We start from the raw sequence: 26,223 nt of genomic DNA, 5'->3' as shown, positions 1-26,223 counted from the left end.
ACAAATCTTTTCACAGTATGAGGGAGGTCAGAGAAAAGAGCATTCATAAGGTCAATAGGAATGTAACAAAGCCCTACTGACCTCCTCCAGCGTATCCCTCCGCCACTGCTCCATGATTCGTGGGTGCCACCACTCTTCGACTCTCTGTCTGGTCTCTGTTCTGTAGTCCTGGTCCCATAGTCCTGTCTCACTGAACAGGGTGCGTGTGCCGGGGAACAAGAGGCGGGCCGCAGGGGTCAGGAGAGCACTGCCGAGACGGCCCGACTGAGCTAAACCCAGCGGATACCGAGCCAGCCTCCTCACCGACATCTGCATGGTTCTGTCACCTAACACAGGGATAAAGACACTATCAGCTGGCAGGTAGATGGACAGGTAGGTTGGGGGTCGGTCGGCGGAACAATGGGTTATCTAGAGGTGGGTTATCTACAGGTAACTACCAAAACTCTATTGGAAAGAGGCAACATAGTTATTACACAACATAATTCCATTATTTGGTGTTTTGATGATGATGATGATTTTGATGATGATGATAGTGGAAAAAGCAGTCTCAGGCGCCGCTCCTGAATCTCACCAAAGGGCTCAAATGGGCACATAGGGTGGATTCATTTGAGGCATGCTTGTGACAAAGGGCTATATTAAACTTGACCTTAAACTTGGATTCCAATGCCCCCATCCGTAAGGCAGGTATGGTCACTGAATGGTATAATGAGCATGAAAAGGGCCGTCCCTGTCACCAGATCTCAACCCATAAAGAAGCTTCACTAAGGGATGAACATGATCACGCAGAATGGCTTTGCATTTATTGACATTCCCTTTGCCATAGCATTAAAATGCACCCTGCACCATAACAGCGCTGCCACAGCCTTTCACCATGGAAAACAAGCACTTGGGGGCGTACACGTCTTTTGGCCGCACATGTACGCGTCCACCTGTTGTCGAGAACAGGACGGATGATGACTCATCTTTTTCCCACTGCTCAGCAGACCACCATCTGCGTCCTTTGCACCACGTCACTCACAGAAGATGTTTACGTGTAATAAGATGTTTATGCACTGCAATTCAATCATAGCGTCCCTCTGGACAGACTGTTCTTGATGTAACTGCCTGCTCACGCCTTATAATGACATTTGCAATCAACTGATTCAGAATGAGTCACTATCTCCTCTTCGACCACAGTAGCCAAAATGATGGGCAACTGAGGCTGTTCTGTATTTCTATACAGGACCCTAAGCATGATGGGATGTTAACTACTCAATTATCTTAAGGACTGCACCTGTGTGGATGTACCTGCTTCCAGTATTCCTCAGTTATTCAAGTGTTTCCTGTATTTTGCAGTTACCTGTAGGTAGGCAGGTAGGTAGACAGGTGGGAAGGCTGGGATATGAAGGGATTATTTAAAAAAAGCATAATACTGGATAGTCAATGATTACATAAGCACAATTTTAAACAGTACTACTAAAATGACAAATTCAAGTAACTTAACAGCTTGAAAACAACTGATTAAAATAAAACATATTTTAGGCTACTAGTTTGCATGACTCCTGCAGTTAAATTAGATGTTGCTGTGGCCCAATGTAGGTCAGACTGTTGGCTATTTCAAGTGCATGTAAGACAACAAATTTGACCTAAATCTCTCTTTTACACAACACACACAGACATACACACAGTTTCCAAGGTAACCTGAGGCATTGATACAATCTCTGCCTCATCAAGAAAATATTTCTGTAGCAGAGCGATCCATCTGAATCTCAGACAGGGAGACTACAGGATCTCTACAGGTAGCAGAAGTGGGGTTTTTCATCCCATGACCTCCACTGAGATTAAAAAAAAAAAAAAAAAACGTAAATAAAAAGTACCAGTAATGAATTTGATAATCTGAAACCCAGGAGAACTCAGTGAAAAAGCTATGTTCTCTGATGCCTAGAAACTATGAGATTACTGCAGAGGAAGAGTTTGAGCTCAGACAATCTGCAACTTTAATGTAGGCTAGATCCACAGAGATGAGACCTCTAAGTGACCTGACTGGTAAAATGAAGGTTAAATTAATAAAAAGAAAGAAAGAAAATCAAATAATTTTCATTAGAAGATCACAAGGACCTTCATAAGAGACTAATGACGCAACAAAAACATCCCATCTTAAGCTTTTAAAGGAGAGAGCATCACTCAAGAAATTACAAAACAATCTGTCATTCAATAAGAATCTGACCAGCAGCCAATCAGGATTTATTGACCGATGTGGACAGAGTTTGCCAGTGTAACTTTGAGCTTCTGCGACCGAGTGTGTATGAAATCAAGCAGCAGCGGCAATCTCCTCTCATCTCCGCCACCCACCTGCTTGTGAAAATGTGTTTTTCACTAAACTCTCTGGAGGGCAGGCTGAGCGTCGCAGCAGCCAACGCGCTTCCCTCAGGCTACGGCTGAAAGAGTCATGCACTCAAGGTTGTGTGCATCTCTAGCTGTGCGTGTGAGTGGGCTGAGGCGAGAGACTGAGAAAATGTTTCTATGGTGACTGGGCTAATCCATTTGAGTGTCTGCACTAACAACTGACTGAATACTTCTGCAAACAGCACTCAGCTGTGGACAGCGAGCTGCAGCAGAGGGCTGGCAATGCATGAGATCTGTCCCATTTTGCATCAGCATTTCCACTTCCAGGTTCACTACAGCTAGAGCTGGGCAATAAGTCAATATTACTGTTTATCGTCTTTCAGAGGAATCACGTCTTGATGATGTTGTGATATCGTGACACATATTTCTGTTGTGTAATTTGATGATAAAAAGCTTTTTTTTTTTTTTTAAACTGACAAAATTAAGTATAAAACATGTTATGATAATCATATACGAAATCATTATTTTATATTATTTGGACATTTCAGAGTTTTCTTTGACATCACTCTTAACATTCCCATGCAGTTCAATGCGACGAACATCCGTTTGCTTATTGCACATTTTGCAAACCTAAGCCATATTGATATAGGATCAATATCGGGGGAAAAAATCTTTATGCTTATCGTGGTATTGATTTCAACTATATCACCCAGTTCTACAACACTAATGTATCCCTCTGGTCTATCCACACAGCAGACCAACTGACCCTCTGTTTGCACGAAATAAAGAACTAACCAGCCAATAGGTGTTTACATGTACGTGTATCTCAGATCTCTTTAGTTGAGTCTTTTATTTCTTCTGTCTGGTATTCATTGACACACTGAAGGATGAAGCAGCGCAGGCATGCCAAACTGAAAAAGCGTTGACTTTGAGACAACTCACTGTTTTATTTCCAGCTCCCTTCTTTCGCCGTTCCGCTCTTTATAATGATACATTGATAAGCCACGGTCTAAATGTCACTTCCAGCCCTTAAATGCATTGCAAATGACCCGGTTTCACGGCTCACGACTCCAACATGCGCGCCGCCATTTTGCTTTTCAATCAACTTTATCAACACAGCTTCCTTGACAATAACAAACCACTAGAGTGCGGATTCAAAATATTCAGATTATGTTCGTAACCGTTTGTCGGGAAAACGTCTTTGGTGCCCTCCTGTTGTTTTCGATAGTTTCGTTATTTTTACTCATTTTTGTCATTTTTGTGTTCTTTTTTTTTGTAATTAACAGTTGACTGTGCATCGAGCGAGCTCTTTTTATGTGTGTGTGTGTGTGTGTGTGTGTGTGTGTGTGTGTGTGTGTGTAAAATGCAATATTAACAGAAGGGTTGAACTGATGACTGACAAAGTTTACATTCATTTTATTAATGTAACATTTGTCTCTTCACATGCAAATCAGTTGTTGTAAAATCTGATTCCCTCCCACCTTCAACCCCCTTTTACATAACTTCAATTTAGGTTTTGTCATTTTCCATTATAGGCCATTATATATTATGCTGTTGTAGCCTATTCTGAATGTTGACTGTTATGTTGCTTATGTTTCTTATTGTCTGATTATGTTTTCAACTTTTGTCTTCCATGATGTCCTGTGGCAACCCATGTAAACATCTAGGCCGACTGCACCAGTCAGCACTAACCACAACTCTCTGTCCTGCTAATGCACTGTCCATGCCTCTGCATAAATCTGTAAATCTCTTACATTTTCTCATTTCATTCATTGGCATTGCTGCATGCATGATTTCAGTGTTAGATGGCTCTGCTTGTTACCTTAGCAACCCTTTTATCTCCTCACCAGGTTATTCTCAGCTTAAGGGTTTGTACTGACAATCAAATATCACCGAGTGAGTGAGTGAGTGACTGTGCGAGTGTGTGTGTGTGTGTGTGTGTGTGTGTGTGTGTGTGTGTGTGTGAGAGAGAGAGAGAGAGGGTATTATTAATTTTTCATAAAAATCTAATCTGAGTTTTTTATCTGCAGTGTAATTACTGCCCCCAAACACTTCTTTTTATCTAGTGCACATGATTATAGTAGAAACATAAACCGCATAACCAAATTTGACAGACCAAATGACACTGATTGTCACGACCTTCTGCTTTATTTGCAATGCAAGTTACCATCATGTAAACACAAAGTGTGTTTTGTGTTGTATCTCAAATTATTGTCATTTTGTCTACCATCGAGGAGCACAGTGGGAAGAAGTGTTTTAAGTTACACTTTATTGCGCAATCTTCTGGGGTCAAATATAGGTTGTTGTTTTTTTTATTTATCGTGTATTTTTCTATTTTCCATTACCAAATCAAATCAAACCAAACTGAATCAAATCATAGGCCCACATAAGGAGAATGACCATTACAACCTGCATTCACTGAATTAATTACACAACATAAACTGACTGCCTACGCCAGTACAAGGATACTTTGGAGGGCTTTCATTGTACAACATTTCTGCAAAGTGTGCAGCTTCTTTGATGCCAACTTCTAGAGTAAAGTGATTGCTGACTGAACTGAGAGAGAGAGAGAGAGAGAGAGAGAGAGAGAGAGAGTCCACTCATTTGCATCTTTATAACAGTGGAGAGATCCACAGAGGAGGAGGAGGAAGTAGTGTCTAATCAGAGCCTCTTTTCTATGAGTTTTTTTTTTTTTCCTTTTCCCCCTGTAGCTCCCACCTTTGATCTGTCTCACAGACAGAGGGAGCAGAGGAGGAAAGAGAAAATCGGAGGAAAGGAAAGCAGTTAGCAGGGAGAGGCTCCTCCGTCTGACGTCAGCGAGCTAAACCCGGGGCTCTGCTCCGGCCTGCCGTCGTATATCAGAGTTAAATGGGCCCCTCTGCCCAGGGCACAACAGGATGAGGCTGCGAGGAGGAATGAGGGAGGGAAATGGGTTTTTGACACTATTGAGACACTGACTCTCCACATGCGGCCGAGGGTCTGTCACTACACAGCAGCCAGAGAGAGAACTGAGAGGGAGGCTCGCTGATGAATGAATCTCATGCTCACTTTACTGTGCGTAATGTTTCATGCAGGATTTAAAGTGTTGGTGCTGTAGGAGGGGAGGTCAGAATGAATTTGTAAAAAAATGACATCAGTAGCTTTTATGCTAAAATGTTTAGCATATTTTAGTCTTTAAAGTGTACACTATTGAGAAAATTATTAATAAATAATACTATGTAGGCCTATAAATTAGGTTCCAGATGAATTTGGAAAATAGTTCAACAGCATTTCACTCTAAATGGGTAAAGAAGCACGGAAGACCACAGTATACCCTCCAGGATCTATAGACGATGGATTATAAGAAGCGTATTGATGATTGATCAGGTTAACCTGAAGTCACTAATCCTGAAGTCAATCCTCATTGAAGTGCTTTCATGTTTGGGGTCAATAAAACCTCTTTGGACCAGAGAGGTGAAGCAGGGGAGTGTGAGGAATTCTCTGTGGATACAACAGATTTTATCTTTGTTCATGTGAAATCACATGACAGACACAATTGTGGATTTACATATTTCATAGTACATTGTATTATAACATGTATGAGAAGTATGATAAGTCAGTATGAAAACAGACTCAGTCTCTTTGTGAAGGAAGACTTAATTTATGTCATTCCATGGAGAAAAAGACTTCTAACTAAAAAAAAAAAAAAAACTATGAAAATTCAACTAGGACAAATTGGATCTTGGGGGATGAGTAATGAAGTCTAAAAAATCTTTCCTCATTAGATGCTGTGAGATCTGTAGAGCTGCTCAAGGTCAAAATTTGAAAAATAATGAATAGGGTCCTCAAACAATATGGCATATAAGGAAAAATTGCTAGGTATCCTATGAGCAGATGGAGGCTTGATGTCCTGAGGGAGGCTGAGTGAGTTTAATGCTGCAGCTTGTCTCACTCTTTCACTTCTTTTCTATTTTAATCTGATGAATAGCAAAAACCAGCATGACACCACTCATCAATTTAATGGCAAATTCCTTTGATCAGTCTGTAATTTTTTGGGAGTTGCACTCTCAACAAATACTTTTGATCAAGTTGCACGGTTTTTGATTGGCACACTCACTTCTCTTCCATTGCCTTTGAATCTCAGGTTCTAGCCGGCCTTCTGCTGTTTTTCAAACTAAAGTAATCACTTCTGAAAGCAACCAATCATCCTCCTTTTCCACCCACATCCGCCTTCCCCGTGCTCCCCGCCTCCCCGTTCCCACCATGACAAACAACCCATGGTAATCACCCCCTCTCTCCCTGTTTTGGAGGACGATTACATTTCACTAGCGGAGAACCAGATGACAAACGACCACACAGCGTGAGGGAGCAGCGACGTGTCGGGCAGGAGGTGGATGAGGGGAGCAGGGGGGGCTTGCTTGTCTTCACCTGTCCAAGGTGACCTTTCCTGGACGGGTGTGTGATTCACATCCGCGTCCGCTGCAATGAGAAGTGAGCTGGTGGCGGCGCCGGAGAGAAGCAATCTCACACCATCTCAGCTCCCCAGGACCAGCGAGGAGCCGGCAGACGGGGCTCCGCGCGCCTGTGACCATTGTTCAGAGAGCCTGATAAGTGTGATGTTATTTCCAGGGCCTATTTCACATTGACAGCCCCTCTAGGCAGGATGTGGCCTTCACTGATCTGTCCCATGGAAGACAAAAGGCCTAAGAGAGAAACATGGTGGCGCAGAGGAGACGGGGAGTTTGGAGAGACAGAGCCGGAGTTGTTAAGAGATCTGAAAGAATCTGTAAGAACTGTCTGGCAGCGTAGTTTTTTATCCTGTTCTCTCCAAGAGCGTTTCTCTTTTAAGTAGGCGATTTTTTTTTTTGCCATGTGGTGATTTAAGAACTCTGTGTTCCTCCTCATCTAGAACTTCATCATCTTTCTTGAGGTGTCGCATCCAACTATCATCAAAGCATTTTTTCTAAACAGTTAACAAAATTTGAATTGATTGTCTAAAATCACTATAATCCCACAAAAATCACTGAATCATCCAACTAGAAACACAGTTGACATGGAGGAACGTCAATTATTTTTTCACTCAGTCGTTTCTCTGTGCTGTGGTGACAGATCTACAAGAGCTTGTTGTGATCAGTGTGATGATGTTTTGTGTTGAAGTGTTGCAGTGTTGTATTGCTTTGACTCATTTGGGCTGGAAAAAAACAAAATGTGTATCCTGTGAGAAATCGGCTATTCCACAAAACTACACATTTGTCTTCCTTCCATTGGCCTTTTCCTTTGCCTGCTTTCAGAAGGGCGTCTTGGTAATTAATGCTACTAAATAGCACACTACTCTTCAGTCCTATGGGTCCCAGTCTCCTAGATACTCTCAAGACGGGTGCAGGGAGGCTTGGGTGACAATGTGATGAAGATAAGAGTCAAACTAGTTTTATCTTGTCAGAGTGCATGTAGTTTTGTCTTCATGCATGGACTCTAAAACTGTATTTTTATATAACTGCACCTATGCCCAAAGCACATTTCTTGCTTTTAAAGGTTAACAGTGAGGTGGAGAGGCTAACTTGCATTTATTCACAATTCTCAGCTCTTCTGTTTATTCATACATTGTGAATCACCTGGGATATATTCAGTTATATCAAAGATACACATACATCGAAGTTATAAATAATATTTTGCTTGATCTCATCACGATTCGTCCTCATTTGGCAGGTGCTGGTCATAAAACTTTTCCAGAAAGTTTGGTATACCCAGTTTGAAAACACAGAAAGACACATTTTTGTTTTTGTTTAAACATTAATTGGCAGATATTAGATCTGTCATTGGCATCATCGGACACAATGCCAATTAAACAGGCAGTACTCATAGACCGTATTGTTCCTGCAGAGTGAAAATAAGAGAGAAAGAAACTCTCTGCTGTCTGCTGTTACACTTTACTTCACAGTAGCCTTATTCCAGTGTATTAACCTATGTATTAACCTATGGAAATTGGTATTGTAAGTGCACATTGCTGTGTAGGTACTTGAAATATTAGAGTGATGAAAATCACTCTAATATTTAATGTACTTACACAACAGTATTATAACACCGTTTTAATGAAGCCATTTGAATGGTGTGTTACACTGTTGTAAGTACATTATGTGTTAATATACTGGAATAAGGCCATTGTAAAGTAAAGTGTTCTTACCCGGAGCAACTTGCAATAAGTGCAACAGTAAAATAAGTGAACATTCCTCAATCATCAACAAGTATCCATGGATACGAACCCTGGCTCAGGCGAGGGGAACAAACCTGTCTGTGTGATACATGCTGTTAGCCTAGTGTCTGAGAGTGAGAGTGGCTCCCTGTGGAGTATTTCTGGAACAGGAAGACCCTGAACACATCGCCAGGGGTCGAGGAGGATGGTGGATGTTGTGTTTGTGCATCAGCTCACTGGAAAGGTACAGGACTTACTCTTTGTGTCTACAGTAATAGAACAAAAAACAAATGTAAACATTATCATTATTATTATTGTTATTAACTGTAGGGCCAACTAACAGACTGTGCATTTCCTCATCAGCAGACACCCACTCTTCCACTTGTAGTGAAACTGACATTTTGTTACCGTGGTGATGAGGCATGGCAGTGATTGGTGGTATGACTGGAGACAGACAGGGGATTCACATGGCTCAGAAATAAGAGAGGAGCTTGAACATAGAGGGTATGAAGACACATTTACCCAATCCTCAACTTCTAATTAAGTCAGTTGTCTGTGTGAAGCAGTGGGTCAGACTAATGGTGTCTGCTCCAGCACAGAGTTGATAGAGGCCACTAACAGGTCTTCCTTTTGGCTTCCTGTATAAAGAGCCACATTTTGAGAAAATGAATCTTTTATACATTCTCCTTTGGCACAAGAGACTTTTATCTTTGTCCCATTTGCATTTTTGGCACCGAAGCAATTTACATTTTTATAGCATAATTAATGAACAAGAAAGTCATTTACATTTTTTGCTCTGTTCGCCAGTACATTGTCTGGAGCATATCTGATGTGGAGGGACGAGCATTTGGAAATGTGTGGGAGTGTTTGCGTGCACCAGTGAGATGTCTGAGCGCACGGGAAGAGAGCAAAACAACTATGTGATTGTTTTAAAGAAAAAGACTGAGTACAATATGCTTTCATAATTAAAAGGTGGTGAGAGGAGAAGGGCTTTCAGGTGCAAATTGGGGCCAAGGCGACCAGTGTCTTTCCCTTCAGCTGGTCCTCACATCAAATACATGGAGGCAGTCCTCCAGAGCAAATTACGCCATTTAAACAGCACAGAGGAAAACAATTGACACAAATGTCATTCATATTTCCTGGCAAAGATGAAAGAGAATAATTAATCATTATTTTGCCCCTGGTCAATGACCCAATTCAATCGCTTAATTTATCTCTTTTGGTACATGATATATAATGTTAACAAGCAAAATTAATATATTTATATTAAACATATCACCTGTTAATTGAAAATAACCAGGAGCTTACCAAGAGCAAGATGCAAGGTCAGCTATAAGACTGACAAATGGAGATTATTTCCCTTCTCTACAAAGAAGAGGCGTCCTCAGGTAGGCTAATTATGTTAGAATAATTATTATAAAGACAGACAAAGTAAATACACATCCTGTGCAAATTTTTGCAAACATGGGTGTGTGAGAAAAAAGCAGGAAATGAGTAAAACATTGCTCTAACATTGCTAAAACATTTAACTATTTTACTCTTGTGAAGCACTTTGTGACTTTGCTCTGTGAAAGGTGCTATATAAATAAACTTTACTTACTTACTTACATTACAGGCTGAGGAAGAGTTATTAGATACCTTAGATTGTGTATAAACAGCATAGAACACAATAGTTAAATGCACATCCTGTGCACATTTTCCAAAGATGTGTGTGAAACAAGCAGGGAATGATTAAAACATAACTTCTGCCTGACACTCTGCCCGGTCTTGACCGGCTGAGGAAGGCGTTCCTGGCCTGTTGGTCATTTTTCTGACATCAGGGGCAATATCACCCTGAACTCCGAGCCCAGCGTGATTTGTGTGAGCACAATCCAATTAGCTCAATGCAAAGCGCAGGACAGAGTGGCTGGCACATTATGGGGGCAGCTTGAGATGCCACTTGCCAAAATAGACCAGGTGTGCGGCTACAATGCGTAAACTTTTATTAGAACCACACAAAATTGAGATTAACTGCAGCTGTGTCCCCAGCTGCAATTGTAATCATATTTGCTGTTTGTGAAAGAGTGCTGCGCTCAGAACACAAAGAGGCGAGGGAGGGGAGGTTGATTCTTCTTCAGCATCAAATACAGCAGCAGGCCAATGTCACAGAACAGGTGACACACACTGTGTACAAAACCCCTGCTGCTGGAGCGCCGTGGAGGCACATGTTTATTGATGTGGCTGGCTTCCCCCGAGCGCACAATATGCCTGAGTGAAAACAAGCACCAGCATACAGCAATACATAGTGCAGCGGACAGATGAACAAACAGACCAGGGATTATGGACTGTCTGTTGGGTTTACTTCTCAGAAATGTGTTGGATAGAAGCTAGAAACTGATAAGCAGCGAAAACACGTGCAAAACATCAACTTAAACTGTCAGCTATGACAGGCTGATCTTGGTTTTAGCCTGTACTGTTACAACTGGAGCCAGTGTGTGACTGTGGAGCACGTAACCTGATTACAAACCCCCAAGAGAAATTCATTTTTGGCATCTGCATCGATACACTCGCTTTTGGCATCTTAAGTGGAAATTTACAACCCTCTTTAAGTTGTGTAATTACTATAAAGTGGTTAGCATGTGCAAAGATACTATAAAGAGGTGCTGGAGGACAATCTGTGGCTGACTGACAAGCCGTCACACAAGGAGAAAGATATTCAGCAATCACTTACTTGGATGGATGGGTGGATAAGTGGCTTCAATTGGCAGTTATATGAAGCTGATATTCAAAATTTACCACACACATGTTTAAGCATTTCCTATTAAATCTTGTGTATGATGCACTATAAGATATATCATTTAAGTGTCTAATAGTAGACTAAATCTAACACAATCGTTTGCTTACATGTAGCTATTATATAATCATATATGGTATTTTAGTATATATACTTATATACTGAACACAAAAGAGTTCATTTTGTGACTCTTTTCTATTGGAAAAAAGGGGAAAAAATGAAGGTAGCCTATTATTTTATATTTTATTCCAATAGAAATATTTCTGTAATCTTAAATCTGTCCTCGCAACTAATTTCTAGAAATGTATGTTGATAGTACAGAAAACTGTCTGTCATTGGGATCTGTAATGTTTATTTGAGCTGTATTGTTGAGTGAAAAAGGTTTAGAGGTTTAAACATTTTGGAGGGAAACAGGTTCTGAGCCCCAGTCATGTATTTTCTGAGCATATCAGTTGTGCACATAGATGCTTTTATAAGATGGACCTTACTTTGAAATGCATTTTAACTTTTGTGTTTAGCTTTCAGTTACTCAAATTGAGCATGAAACAATCCTTTCCATCTCTGTCATTATTATTCTATTTTTCTCAGTAGCCTACTCAACTCTCACATAGGCTAGTGGTTTTGTGCTCACAGGAATATTGCAAAGACACAAAGGCCCTGGCATTTGTTCTTGTAATTTCTGTTTGCTTATTCTACTGGTGCACTTACTCGCTCTGGATAAGAGCGTCAGCTAACCGTCCAAACTATGAATGTAAAAAGATGTCTTGATCAGATGCAGCTGACAGACAGGTTGGTGTGGCGCCACACAGGACGCGCTGCACGCTGCAGCCGGGCTGAGTCAGCCGGGCTGAGTCTTTAATAAAACGACAGCACCTCTTGTTTGTGCTGGATCCTCTGAGCCACACTCACCTCCCAGCGCGCGCTGAGAGAGGAGCTGCAGCGCACAGCTGGAGACGCTCTGTCCTCGCCAGATAGGTCAAGCTAGAGACACAAAGACCAAGACCGGAAGCCAAGCGGCTTTGCCTTCAAAATAAAAGTGTCACTTTTGGGGGAAAATGAAGTAGCTGAGTCAAAGTAGGCCTATAGAGCGGTACGGTAGTGGTGCAGGTGGTGGTGATGATGGGGTGTGTGTGTGTGTGTGTGTGTGTGTGTGTGTGTGTGTGTGTGTGTGTGTGTGTGTGTGTGAGTGTGTGTGTGTGAGTGTGTGAGGGGGTTGTCAATTCGACTTTCTTTTACTACAGATTGGACACGGCATTTCCAAGGTTAGGTCTAATTATAGTAGAATAGTTATAAAAATTAAAGAATAGTTAAATGTACATCCTGTGCACATTTTTTCAAACGTGTGTGAAACAAGCAGGAAATGATTAAAACATAATTTCTGTCTGACATTGTGCCCAGTCATGACTGGCTGGAAGCGGCCCTGGCCTCTTTTTGTCATTTTTCTGTCATCAGAGGCTACAGTAGGCTACGTCCTGTTGAACTCTGACCTCAGAGAGGTTTGTGTGAGCAGCACAATCCAGTTAGCTCAATGCAACACAGAGGACAGTGGTAGTTCTGTGGGCTGGCACATAGAGGGGGCAGCTTGAGATGCCACTTAATCACAAAATAGACCAGGTGTAGAACCAGGCAAAATTAAGATTAACTGCAGCCATGCGCCCAGCTGTGAATTGCAAGCAGAACGGGTCTTTGATAAAATAATAATATACCTTTTCACCTTACAGGGAGAATATTTTGAAATTTTGACCGGATGTCCTATGTTTTATTCTGGCTAACTTGACAGTGATGTCCCTGCGCAGGTGGTTCTTCCACCACCACCACTCCTCCTGTCTTGATGCTCAGCGCTCACACCTGAACTGACGGAGGGGAGTGAAGCACGGAGACTTGATGAAGGCAGCAGAGCAGCAGGCGTGATGCCCAGCCTGCTGCTCCTGTGAAGCAACAGCAGCGCGCATTTGGAGAACAACTCAGGAGAAAAATATCCGAGGGAGGGGGGGATGCGCGCATATGACAGGCATTGGACGTTTCCATTTATAACAGTCGAGTAGGGGATTGAATCTCTCCAACGGGGCTGCGTTTTTAAGAATCACTGGCGACGGGCATTTCCAAACATTGCACGCCCCGTCCATCGCCCGCCGCGTCCCGCCCGATCCTCCGGTCAGAGCACCATGCGAGCAGGAGAGACGCGCCCTGTGCCATGCTGAACAACTCTCCGACTCTCCTGCTGGCTCTCACCGCGGTGGCCGGACTTCTCCAGCGATGCCACGGCTGGAGCGACGAAGACCTCCTCCTGCCGCCCATCAACTCCTCCAACAGGTTCCTGGCCAACCTGGAGGTGGACGTGCGCTTCTCCAAGAGGTCCGTGGAGGAGAGCGAAGCCTCGTCCGACGCCTCCCTGCAGAGCCTGTCCCAGTGCAACGTCAGCGTCCAGAGGCTCCTGCCCACCTCGCTGGTGGCCCGCTGGGACAGCAGCTTCGGCTTCCAGTGTGATGTGCTCATCTACACCACCAACAACCACGGAAGGGCTTTTTTCTCCGCGTCGTTCAACAGGGCGATCTCACCGGTGGTAATCGAGCACCTCGGGGTCACCGGGGGTCAGCAGGAGTTGCGGCTGTGCGTCGGCTGCGGTCTGTCCCGGTACCGGAGGTTCGGGCAGGGCCGGGCGAGGGGCCAGCAGAGCGGGGATCAAGTCAGTTTCTGCTGCGTCGATTTCAGCCTCGACGAGCTGAAGGGGGACAAAAGTTGGAGGCTGAACCGAAAGCCCATCGAGTCGACACTTGTGGCTTGTTTCATGACTTTGGTGATCATCGTGTGGAGCGTTGCTGCTCTCATATGGCCGGTCCCGATCATTGCAGGATTTCTGCCTAATGGGATGGAGCAGAGACGACCGAGATAATTAAAAGGGTTTTAATTACCTGGAAATAATCTGGAAACTAGCCTGTGCTGCCTATACTACTAATTGTAGCCATTCAACTGTTTATCTGAATGAAAGACTGTGGAGGTTTGGACGACGTTTTGAACAAAATGGTTTAGTTTTTGGGTGTTAATTGACCCTTAGACATCCTCATTAGGCCAACCTAGGGTAAAGTATAAAGGGTTAAGTAGCCTACTGTACTCTGTAATTGGGCCAGTCGCCTATTTCTTAACGGTAGGACAACTCCAGTGTGTTTTTGTATATCCATGTAGGCCTTCCTATAGATTAGGTCAGCGTAAACTGTGCAAACTTTTTTCTTAAAACGGTGTTTGTATAGTTTTTAATCTTTATAGACATCTTTGCCTTATCCCAATGTGTAGGACTTTTACACAGAAAAGACTTTAAAGTGTGCCGTCAGCTATATAACCCAGTATGTAGTCCCGTTCAGAGTAAATGTAATAGTTTTTTCAATATATTCTCAGAAATAGATGTTGTTTATGATTGACATAGAGACGATTTCAATATTTATATTGTTAGATTTATAACGTCAAGTTCAATATAAGTGCTCATTTGTATTTATGTTACACCGGCTAAAATGACAATAAAATTGTTTATAGGCTATCTAATAGATTTTCTCTGACCTGGTCTCTAAAGCTCTAGTAGCTAAGTCATTTTACTTCAGAGTATATTCGTAATTCAAGTGGTCCACAGTTCAAAAGCTTTGAGACAGCTTTGTCAACCAATAGACAGTTCAAATGATTTGTCCATAATCTATAGAGGTTATTATTGGCTATGTGATATTGTGATATGAATATACTGAGTGCAGGATGCATTTCTGTCACTGTACAGCTAAACTGGGTCATTAGACAACATGAAACTAACTTTTCAGTTAAATGAGAATCCCTGTTGCTTCAATGTTGCCGTGTGTGTGTAGTGTGTTGTGGTGTGGTGTGGTGTGTGTGTGTGTGTGTGTGCGTGTGCGTGTGCGGGGGGTGTTATTAATTAATAATTAGTCCCCACTCGCTATTTTATTATTCCACGGTAGATTACTTCATATGTGGCTGCCCAGCTATTATCCATTACACCTCCTGACGACCAGTGTAGCAATAATTCAATTATCTCGGTCTAATTAAAGAAAAACTCCATCCATCAACACAGTCACGTGCTGTGACAAAGGACAGCCAGCCAGCCAGAAATAAACATTTTTCATTCCGACAAACGCTTTACACTATAGTATTGATTTTGTAGCCCACTTGCTTCGATCAGATGCGCCTAAATCAGTCTGGAGGGAGAGAAGTCACAGGGAATCTACAGGCTGATCTGGTCTCACCGCTCTGCTCACAGTAATTATCTCGGTCATCTGTCAGGGGCTGAAGTCATCTCTCTCTCTTTCTCACTCTGTCTCTCCATCTAAGGGTCAGTCACTGTATATTGCACTAAGGGTTTCGAGGATTATATTCAAAATGTTACAAATCATTGATTTCCAGTGGTGGAAAGAGTTGTTACTTTGCTGATATTTTACTTAAGTAGAAGTAAAATTACTGATGTTTCCAGATACATGGGTTACTTTGCCTTCAAAAACTGAGGAATAGTAAGTTAAATTGGAAATGTATTTAAGGGTGCAATCTGCGTTATGATCCACAACCATAAATCACCATTATTTCAAGATGTGGGCTATAATTATGTCTCATCTGAGTAACAGCCTGCATTTTCACTCTTCAAACACGTTAATGTGATTCTTTTTTTTTTCTTTTTTTCTTTTTACTATTTTTTTATTGGTCTACTGTAGGCTAATCCCCGTTTCTGTGCTTGCAGTGCAGTTTATTTGGCATGCCCATGCAGGCAGGAGGGGCTTTATCATCCTGACTAATCACCTTCAGCAAACAGTTCAGCCTAACCTGCTGTCCTGCTGAGCTGGGAGACAATGCTTCACTGTGAGGCTCTTTAATCTAGGTGTGGTAAAAACGACCTATATTGTGCCAGTATATAGGCTACATTTTCTTATGAACAAATTCAGCCCAAAAATGGACATTTTACCCATAAATCAATGACAGACAATTGATTGTGGAAGATCAAACAGGAGGCTGTTTATGTGCAAATATTTGTTTATTTGTTTATTTGTTTATTTGTTAGGATCCCCATTAGCTTTGACCTTCCTGGGGTCCACATTTAAAAATTAAACATTACAATCAACACAAATAGCAACACCAAACATAAACATAACACTTATATAAAAAAAAAAATATATAGCCTCTGATTTATAATTAATTTAATTCCTATTCTGCAAAAAAAATCACACTATATAAGCGTAAACAATGAAAAATCACTGCAATATTCCTATAGGCTAATATTTCGATAGGAACTTATGGTATTCAGTTGTGACTTTATGTTGACCTTATTGTACTTTATGATATTTTTGTTTTATCTCCTATCACTATAATGTTAATATAATATTCCTATAATGACTTCTACTGTGTCTGTGGAATTCAGATGAGTTTATAGTGGCCTTTCATAGTTTATGATACAGTTTTTAATCTAGGCTATATTATTTTCTTTGGTATATGTTTTTGACAATTATGTGCTGCATGTTATTTTGTTAATACTACACTTTTTATTTTATTTATTTATTTTTGAGATTTTGAGATATTTGAATAGTACCACTCTAAAATCTATTGTAGGATTATTAGAGCTGTTATTCGTGAGGGATGTTATGACATATTAATTAACTGTGTATGTCCTGCCTGTCAAAATGGCCGACTGAGCCACGCCTTTACCTGGAAGAGGTGCTGACACACTCACAGAAACAGGAAGTGTGGAAGTCTTGGCTAATATTCATCATCTCCATGTGAGGACGGAAAAACTGTGGCTCTTGAAGTGGACGGTCCCGGTCACGGACAACGAGCGATAAAAATGTGCGCTGCTCTCCACTCATTTCTCTCCGGATCGATGTTGTAGTGTTACTTGTAGCGCAGCATGTCCGTATCAGCAGCCAGAGTCGCTCTACAGATTTTCCTACTTACATTCGCCGTCTTGAATGTATCAGGTAAGTCGCAGCTTCATTAACTGGTGTTGGTCAGTCTGATTTACTGTGAAATGTTAGTGGTAGGTCTGCTGCTAATGTCATGAATAATATGATAACGGTTAGGATAAGGATTGTCTTCTGTTTTTGACTGTCACCAGGTTTTTAAATAGTCATAACATCAGGCCTAGTGTTGTGTTTTGTTCTGAGAAACGTTTCTAATGAAAGAAAACTAATGGTAGAACCTAAAGGTCTGCTTTTGAGAAGTGTTTTACATAATCAGAAACACAATATGTTTGTTTATGAACATAAATACATTACTGATGCTGGATTGTTGCAATCAGAATGAATTCAGTGAGTGACTTGATTAGTTCTGTCTGAATAGATGAAGTTATCTTGACTCAGAATCTCAGACTCACAAACAATTGAGTAACAAGAGTAGGACAAAAGTGGAAGTAGTGTCCTGTGACAGACCATGAAACATCTTGGAGCCCCAGTCTGGCTCAGGAACAGCAACAGATCAGAGTTTAATAGATGTACATGACTTGACTGAGCAGTTTTGTAGTGTGTATTCAGCAAAAACCCCAGTGTCAAAGATTCACAGAGAGGTATGATTTCTCTGCTGTGTCGTATTTAATCTGAAAGCTTATGGAGCCATGTGCATTTCAGAGACAGAGGGACACAGAGCCAGAGAGAGATGTGAGACAATAGAGAGTTAATGCAAATTTTCTTAGCGGATTAATCGCTGTGTGAACAGGCCTGTGTTTGTTCAGGAGTCCGTACTCTGAATGTAGGTCCGGTTAGTCAGAGAGGGAGTGAAGCATAGTCATACCTGACTTTGTCAACAGCAAATTCAAGCACATCTCCAAAGCTTTTTGAGACAAAAACTTACTACACTACCAGTCAAACATTTGGACACACTCTGTTTTTCTTTATTTTTTACTATTTTCCACATATTAGAATAATAGTAAAGACATCAAAACTATGAAATAACAGAAATGGAATTATGCAGTGACCAAAAAAGTGTCAAAACTAGGCTATTTTATATTTTATATTAGTTAAAGTAGCCGCCCTTTGCCTTGATGGAGAGGAAAAGGCTTTGGAAAGAAATTCATACATAGGCATCAACTTCACTATTTATATTTGTCTAAGAAACAAATTTCAAGTATTTAAGCATAAGCCTTTAGATCAAAATGGCTTTAAGAGAATGAAAAACATAGTACATTCAATCAGGTGTGTCCAAACTTTTGACTGGTAGTGTATATTGTCTTATTATTTTCAATGACATTTATTATTATGACATTATCACCACTATCTTCACCTTCATCGTGAATTGATGTCACTGTTATTTTTACCTGCATCCTTCCCTTTCCTCTTCATCAGCTTGTCATGCTCCCTATGTGTTATCCAGGGGTCCAGAAGCTGACCATCACCCCTGACAGAGGCACCATCTTCAACATCAGCAACAGTAGGGTGAAAGGGTCAACGTGCACCGTGTGCTCCGGGACGGGAGGGTCCCAACAATGTTTCCCATCTATACAGCTCACAGACAGTGGTGCTGTCTCACTGGAGTTTAAATGCCCCAGACCGCAAGATGTATTCAGTGTGGAAATTGTACAAAGCATAGGTATGAGTTTCCTCGTCTCTCTGAATGCAAACGAAGGGTGTGGATGTGTGGGTGGTTATATTATAACATGATGAACGTATCTAGTTGGGATGGTGTGTCGCTGTAGAATGGGTGAACAGTGAATATAAATATCGTCAATATCCAATGAAAATCTCCAAAATGTCTTTTCAGGAACTAAGAAAAACAGCCTTGTTTTCAGCTTGACCAATGGGTTTATAAAGGGTTTTATAAGACTTAAGGGTGGTAGAATGCCCTTAACCTGAAGAGAAGCATGGAACCCTTCAACTGAAGTTAGCTCCGGTCGAGTAATTTGATTGGACAAGAGGCATTCCATGAATGAAATGAAACAGCACTAGGACTTTTTACTGTATCACTCCACTTCACAGGTGTTCTAATATAACCTTGATTAGGCTGCGTTCACACAGAGCGTTTCTTTGTGTGGAGAAAGCGCTGCCTGGAGCTTCTTGTGAGGAGAAATAAAAAGCGGATCACAGCAACGTCATCTGACATTAGCTGAGTAGCTGGCTAGCTCACTAACCAGCTGGTTAGCACTTCTAGCAGACAATACAGTGTTGTACAACAAGCAAATGCTTACCAGATATTCCCAATACACGGCTACACAAAACTCTAACTTAATTTGCACCTAGTAGTGACAGCGAAGAAAGTAAGCTGGGAAGAAAGTAAGCTGAATTGGTCTGTGGAAACCTCAACGCTAGCTAGCCTGCAGTCGGGAAACAGTTGACCTGTTGCTTGGCAACACTTGGTAGTGGAATCCTGAGGGAACTGTTTTTGTTGGCGGAGACAAATAACAGACAAAATCATCTGTTGTCTCAAATTACCATTACTTGATGAATAGCTTTGTTTATACAACTGTTGTATAAAAGCAATATCACATGAGAGGGAGTTGTACTCAGTATTCAGTCATAGAATAGGTAGAAGAAAATCACAGCTGTGCTGATAATACAGTACAACAGCATGACCCCGAGTGTGATATTGCTTAATTAAAACATGAAAATCACCAGTGAGGTTTTCACATAACATCAACGCTACTTTAAAATTTACTCCTGAGCTATGTGTGATGACTATACTTCCTGTCCTCAGATTGCACCACAAAGTCCTGCAATGGCGATATCATCCAGACAGAATCTGGCTCCCTTCCTTTGAAGGATTTCAACCGCATATTCACCTGGAACCTGAAGGCCTCTGCGCCGCAAGCGTTCCAGATCGACTTCACCAAGACGGGTCTGAGACAGATTAATCTGTCAGAGAGCTGTCCAGACAAACACACCTACAGCCTCTGGGCCCTGCAGGCCTCGGGGGAGGTGGCCATTGGGACATACTGCAGGACGGGTACTATCAGCAGTGCTCAGGTACTGAATCATGGCAGGTTTTCTCTGGACGTTCCAGCCAAGCAGAACCTGCAGAATTCCCGGTTTGATGTGTCCGTTGGAGAGGAAATCAAATGTGAGTTTGTTTAAATGGCATCATTTTGGCGTGTTCTTGTGAATTCTCTCTCATGTGTCTTTCAGACTTTTACCTCTGATGATAAACGGGTGATAAAGTGGAATAGAACGTAGAGATGATTGTGATGATTGACAAGAGTCACATCTTCTGAAAGTCCTGTGTACTTGTTTTCTCTCTCAGCCCTTGCCAAAATGAAACTGATTTTACCAGAGGGGACCTCGTCCTCGGAGCTGCTCTCTCCGAACTATCCGGACAGTTTCCCTGATGACGACCTGATGGAGTGGGAGTTTCAGGTTCCGGCCAAACACAACACAGCCGTTCAGTTCTTAAAGCACACGCTGCCCCGTTGTCTAAAGAAGAGGACCGCAGTCGAGTACTACAGCAAAGGAAGAGGAGCCTCGGTGCTGAGGCTGACGGACTCCCAGCCTGCCCAGGTCATGGGGAACTTCTCCCTGACCCTGAAGAACTGTGAGATGGACAGGAGGCGTGCGGATTCTCCCGGACTCTCCCTAAACTTCAAGGTCTCTGCTGCAAGGACAAGTTCCCCAGGTTTGTACACCATGTGCACTCTGTGGTACAGTTTGGCATTGGTGACATACCGGAGCGGTTTTGCTGTTATCTGTTTACCTCTGCCAAGGAAGTTATGTTTTCACCGCTGTTAGTTTGTTTGTTTGTCTGTCTGTCTGTCATCAGGATATCTCAAAAAACATATTAAATTTGGTGGACAGATAGGCCTTGGGGCCAACAAACAATTGATTTGGTTTTGGTGGTGATTCGGATCTGGGATTCCCGCCATTAGACGATTTTTTAGCCACAAAACTAACGGAGATAGAGACTTGATTCCAAATCTTAAAGTTATGTTTGCAGTGTCAAGAAACCAATAAAACCTAAGCCTAAAATTGAAGTGATAGGACTGATGTCTTTGGGTGTAGCAGCAAGTTGGAGAATTGGTCAGCGTTGGTGGAGGTTTACACACTCCATGTGCCTTCTAGTTTGAAAGGTGAACAATGTTTTGTTAACGTGTTGCAACGTGTTGTGTGTAATCCAATATATGGATTATATCAGGTTTTCTACATTGTTTCCCATTGTAAGTCACATTACAACAAGGATGTGCAAGTATGTCAGCCAAAGCTATGATAGGATTTTCCCTCTTGTTTGACTCAGTTTAGGATGAGCCATACTTTGGTGAGTAATGATGAAATGGCCTGGAAAGTGGGCCTCATTTTGTTTATCTGAGCCATCATATCTTAACGTAGGGGAGCTCTGAGATTGCCACATCACTGAGTCATGAATGCAATGGCACATTACCAAAAGCACTTCCGTGAACCAAGGGGAATCATCGGTCAAACCAGAATTTCTGTTGTACATATGGCTGTGAGAGTGGGAGAGAGAGGGAGAAGAAATGTTAATCTGGTTTTTGTGATGTTTGATGTAGTGCTGTGTAGAGTGGACCTGAAGAAAGAGAAGGGTCTCTCTCTTTACATTGAGAAGATGAGACCGGGCTCTGACTGTGAGATGAAGATGAACTCTGCCACCCAGGATAAGATCGCTCTTCCGTCAGACAGCGTTTCTCAGCTGTCATTCCAGGACTGCCTGCCTGAAGACGTGCAGGTCATCGGCAGAAGAGTCATAGGTAACTCCTGCTTTGAGTCAAATAGCCCCAGGTATTCACCAGGGTTTCCACAGGCCTTGAAAATCCTTGAAAGGTTTTGAATTTGAGGAAAATGAAATAAGGCCATGAAAGTTTTTGGACCTTTCCCCATCCTAGGATCAATGCTTCACATCCTGAGGAAAACCTCATGTTAGAGATTTGCACTTATACAGCAGCTTTGTTCAGTTTTAAAATTAATGATTTAATCAGGATTTCTTGACTTGACAAGATCTTCAGTAAAAAATGGATGTCTAATGTTTTTTTTTATTGATTCATCCATATGTGACTTAGGCTGCTATCGTTCCACTTCCCCGTTCCCCCTCTCAGACTTCTTCAAAAATTTTGTATATGTGACTGTCCAACTATCAATAGTACAACATTGTTTGGCCTGTTATCTATAAAACATCTATAATACATCAATGAGAACATTAGTTAGGTTGGTTTAGTTAACTGGTAAATGTATAACTGTAGTACATAGTCCACGGGAATAGATATCAGAAAAATATAGAGATCGTCCTCCTAGGTATTACTTATTGACAGAACACGGTGAAGTACAACAATAGTAAAGGCAAAAAAAAAAAAAAAGAAGAAGAAAAAAGGAGTATAATAATACAAAATATTTAATTAACCATATATACTGTATATATATGTACACATAGACATACATGTACACGCATGATGTCTAATTTTGATCAATGTCATGTCTTGCCCCAAAACATGCCAATTTTGAGTCTTTGAATTTCACCAAACAAGACCTATTGAACATCCTTGAATTTGATGTCTAAGTGTGTGTGGGAACCCTGATTTATAATGCGGCTCACCAAGTCACTAACCTCATTGTGTGGTTTACCAGTCACGTCTCATTCTAATTTATTATGTGTTTCCATTGACTTAAATATGCCGTAGTCAGCACAAAAAATGACCATGTTTCATTTATCCCTTTTCACCAATTCATGCTGATTGCTGTAGCTCGTTTGAAATTAGAAATTCAGTCTCACATACTGCACCCCTCAGGTCGTAAATGACCTCTTGTTATGTCTCATAATCGTTCACATTTATCCAGAATGTCAAAAACTCAAAGACTGCCCGAAGGCCCCTGTCCTGGCTGTGCCTGCGCTGCCCAGCTGCCTCCCCGCCCCCCTGAGCAGCGTGACCTGGACCCTCCGTCCTCCTCCGCACGGCACTGTGGAGTTGCGGTATCCCTCTGGCACCCTCAAGCAGTCCCTACCTGGGCAGCCGTGTAACGACAGCATCATTCTCAAAGTGGCCGAGGGGGACGGCACTGCTTTCGGACACTTTTGCCCTCAGGGAGCCATCCAGAAGGTCCAAATCCACACCAACGTGTCTGTCACTGCCTCCAGTGTGGGGAACAAAGCGCTACGGCCTCAGCCAGTGCTAAGTGCCAGTTTGAGGGAGGAGATCAGAGGTAACAAGCAGCTTAAAGCTGCACTTAGTTTTAACATGGGGGTTATTTGGCTCTTGACTACCATGAAAACCAGAAAATAAACTACTCACCAAGATCCAATGCAGCTGGATGAGTTTGTAGCATTCAGATTTTTACTTCTCATTCATTTGAATGAGGCCACGAAAATAGCCTCAAAACTGACATTTAACACGTTCGTGAACAGATTCAACAACAGATCCCACTACTGTGATTTTCAACTGACTGTGGGTCCAACATTTTAGAACATAATTTCGCCAAATAGCATTTTTATAGATAGAAGAGAACATAGAGGAGGGATACCATTTAGGAGAGATAACTCCTGTTTTGGAGACGGATTTCCTTTTATATTTAAATACAAATTTTAGTGTAAACCAAGAATAGAAATGCAAAATGACAACGGACCCAGGACTGCTGTGTTGTCTTAAAAGCAGGATCTGTTGTTGAATCTGTTCTCCAACGTGTTAAATGTCAGTTTTCAGGCTATTTTCGTGACTCATTCAAATGTATTGGACGTATGCTACAAACTCTTCCAGCTGCATCTGATCTTGGTGAGTAGTTTATATTCTGGTTTTCATGGCGGTCAAGTGCCGAATAACCCCCATGTTAAAAGTTAGTGGAATATTGCTTAATTTGTTGATGTATTTTGAGTCATGCATCATAAATGAATGCATAACTAAGGTTTTACTTAATTTCCGTTTCCCCTCTTTCTAATGCACATTCAGAGAACTACATATTCAGCGTATCTCCAAAGAAAGGCGTTCCTGTCTGTTTGGCTACTCCTGGTTGGCCGGCAGGAATGAAGTCCTATTCCACGGTGTCCTGGATCGTCTCTGTGCCAGACAAGATGGAGGCCCACTTGATGTTCCCCAGCCGAAACCAGCCCAAGTGCAGCAACCGCCACACCAACATCAGGGTGCAGACCCTGGGCTCCCAGGAGGAGATGTACAGCCGCAGGGAGGACGAGGGGGCCGACGATGAGATCATCGTCTCCAAGAGCTTCTACCTCAACATGTCCAACTGTATGCCCGAAAGTGGAAACTTCAGCGTGATCACCAAGATCACCTTGCAGAAGAACAAGAGTAAGAGAAAACCCACTTGCAGGGTTGCTTGTTTCTTGTCATTTATCCACCTTATCCATTTATCCACTTCTGCCTCTCAGTCTTTCTGTGAACTATGGAAAGTATTTGTTTATCTCAGGGCTTAAAATTGTCCTTTTTGTTGGGGAATGATATATGACATCAAACTTCAAACAGTGACATTACTCAGATTGCAGAGTTATGTAATGTAGGACCAAAATTTTTCAATGGAGAATTTTATGTGTGTGTGTTTGTTATCAATTAGACTTGATGCTGACTATCATCCTGAGTGTGGTGGCTGCTCTGTTGGCCATTTTTCTCATTGTGCTGGGAGTGGTGTGTGTGGTGATCAGGTGAGTGCGTCTGCTTGATATTGTGTTTTTTATCGATGTCCATAAGGATGCCTTTTTACCTCATTCACTAAAGTATTGTAGAATAAATGACTAGTGAGAAAAAAGAGAAATCCTGGCATCGGTACCTGGATACATTAGATTACATTATGTTTTACTGAACTTTGTCTTGGTCTCTTTCTCATACACCTGTCAAGCAGGAAGAAGAAGAAAAAGCTGAATCATCAGGTGTCCATCTACAATCCCAATGGCACCAGCTTCCTGCCGGGGCACAACGGCTTCCCCAAATCACGCGAAGACAACGAGTCCCATGTCTACGCCTCCATCGAGGACACGCTGGTCTACACACACCTGCTGAGACGGGGGGAGGAGATGGGTGTCTACGGAGAGGTGGACACCTACCGGTCCTTCACGGGGCCGACGGAACCGCACAAACCACCAGTCTCCATGGGCGCTGGCGCTGATGACCTGGCAGTTGGCGTTTACCAGCCATTCGTGCCCCTGTCCCAACAGGCTCCTCCGGTTCCCAACAGGCCTCCGAGCCAAGGCCAGTCCATGGTGGACAATGAGGTTTACCACACTGAGGTCCAGAGTGAGGAGGAATACTGTCCGGACGTTACTGGGAGCTCAGCGCTGGGACAGAGGATGGAGCCAGAGGGAGGGGACTGAGGAGAAGATTGGATTCAGCCTTCGCTTTCTTCGCTTGACCAGCTTGAACTCTGTAATATCCACTCCCTGGCGTCTATGTGACTATGTGATTACCTGCAGTTCGGCCGTACAAAAAGCCTTCTTTTTCTTTTCGGTTTGCACCAAAGCCAGACACTCAAAACAAACCTGTTCAAACCTGCCCATAGTTAGTTACCTCATTTGATTTTAGATGAAGACACTTTAGTTTTGATAGCAGTACTTCACTGTCCTCTCTATGCCAAATATTTTATTTTGATTTTATGTTGCTTTTAATTAATGAATGTCTTTCATTTGAGTTATCTTGTATATATGGTGTTACTATTGTACAGAACATACCATGGATGTCTGTACAAAACGAACACCATGTGTATATCTCAAATGTGTGTGTTGTTTACATGTCCTTGTCTAAGAAATATAAATGCTGAGATTTTCATTTTTATCATTTAACAACCAAATGTGCCTTACGGACACCCACAGTTTATTAAAGACATTGTACATAGCTTAACTTATACTGTTCTGCTCAGCTGCAAATTGGATTATTTTGTATTGAGAGTTGAAGGTGTATACAGTGTTTTTGTTAGTAGTAGTATTGGTATTAGTATTAGTATTTGTGCTACTATCCGTGCATTTTTACCTGGACAACTTGCTCTTCCAGCTCTATGATGGTCTTATTGTTCTATTTCCTCATTTCCTTACATGCAGGTGTAATGCAGCTTCTCAGTTGTTT

The 26,223-nt window shown here is 42.0% G+C and overlaps 3 protein-coding genes across 4 annotated transcripts in view; 2 read left to right on the top strand and 1 right to left on the bottom strand.

Annotated features, from left to right (window-relative positions):
• The window catches only part of lars2 (leucyl-tRNA synthetase 2, mitochondrial), a 33,712-nt gene extending 30,311 nt beyond the window's left edge, over positions 1-3,401 (bottom strand). Inside the window, exons 1-2 of the mRNA XM_071525466.1 lie at positions 3,268-3,401; positions 82-326 (exon numbers count right to left, since the gene is read on the bottom strand). Of these exons, the coding sequence (XP_071381567.1) occupies positions 82-315 (234 nt within the window). The 5' untranslated portion in view covers positions 316-326; positions 3,268-3,401. The remainder of the gene's footprint in view (positions 1-81; positions 327-3,267) is intronic.
• A 9,774-nt stretch (positions 3,402-13,175) lies between these two features.
• Positions 13,176-14,160, top strand: LOC139649155 (transmembrane protein 158). The gene has a single exon (XM_071525485.1). The coding sequence runs from the start codon at positions 13,462-13,464 to the stop codon at positions 14,158-14,160; it is 699 nt and encodes a 232-aa protein (XP_071381586.1). The 5' UTR covers positions 13,176-13,461.
• Positions 14,161-16,995: 2,835 nt separating this feature from the next.
• LOC139649128 (CUB domain-containing protein 1-like) lies at positions 16,996-25,478 on the top strand. 2 transcript variants are annotated; one of them, XM_071525451.1, is made up of 9 exons: positions 16,996-17,221; positions 18,609-18,824; positions 19,926-20,288; positions 20,469-20,837; positions 21,724-21,921; positions 23,003-23,365; positions 24,106-24,462; positions 24,725-24,812; positions 25,010-25,478. In XM_071525451.1, the coding sequence occupies exons 1-9, from the start codon at positions 17,152-17,154 to the stop codon at positions 25,476-25,478; spliced, it is 2,493 nt and encodes an 830-aa protein (XP_071381552.1). In that variant the 5' UTR covers positions 16,996-17,151. The 2 variants fall into 2 exon arrangements, with proteins under 2 accessions (XP_071381552.1, XP_071381551.1); XM_071525450.1 differs by having other exon boundaries at positions 25,007-25,478.
• Positions 25,479-26,223: the final 745 nt, after the last annotated feature.

The sequence above is a fragment of the Centroberyx affinis genome, unplaced genomic scaffold, assembly GCF_046629955.1.
Source record: "Centroberyx affinis isolate AG114_WGS23_722 - 3 ecotype Tasmania unplaced genomic scaffold, CSIRO-AGI_Caff_v1 ptg001293l_1, whole genome shotgun sequence".
Classification (NCBI taxonomy): domain Eukaryota; kingdom Metazoa; phylum Chordata; class Actinopteri; order Beryciformes; family Berycidae; genus Centroberyx; species Centroberyx affinis.
This window is presented reverse-complemented; position numbering and strand designations above follow the sequence as displayed.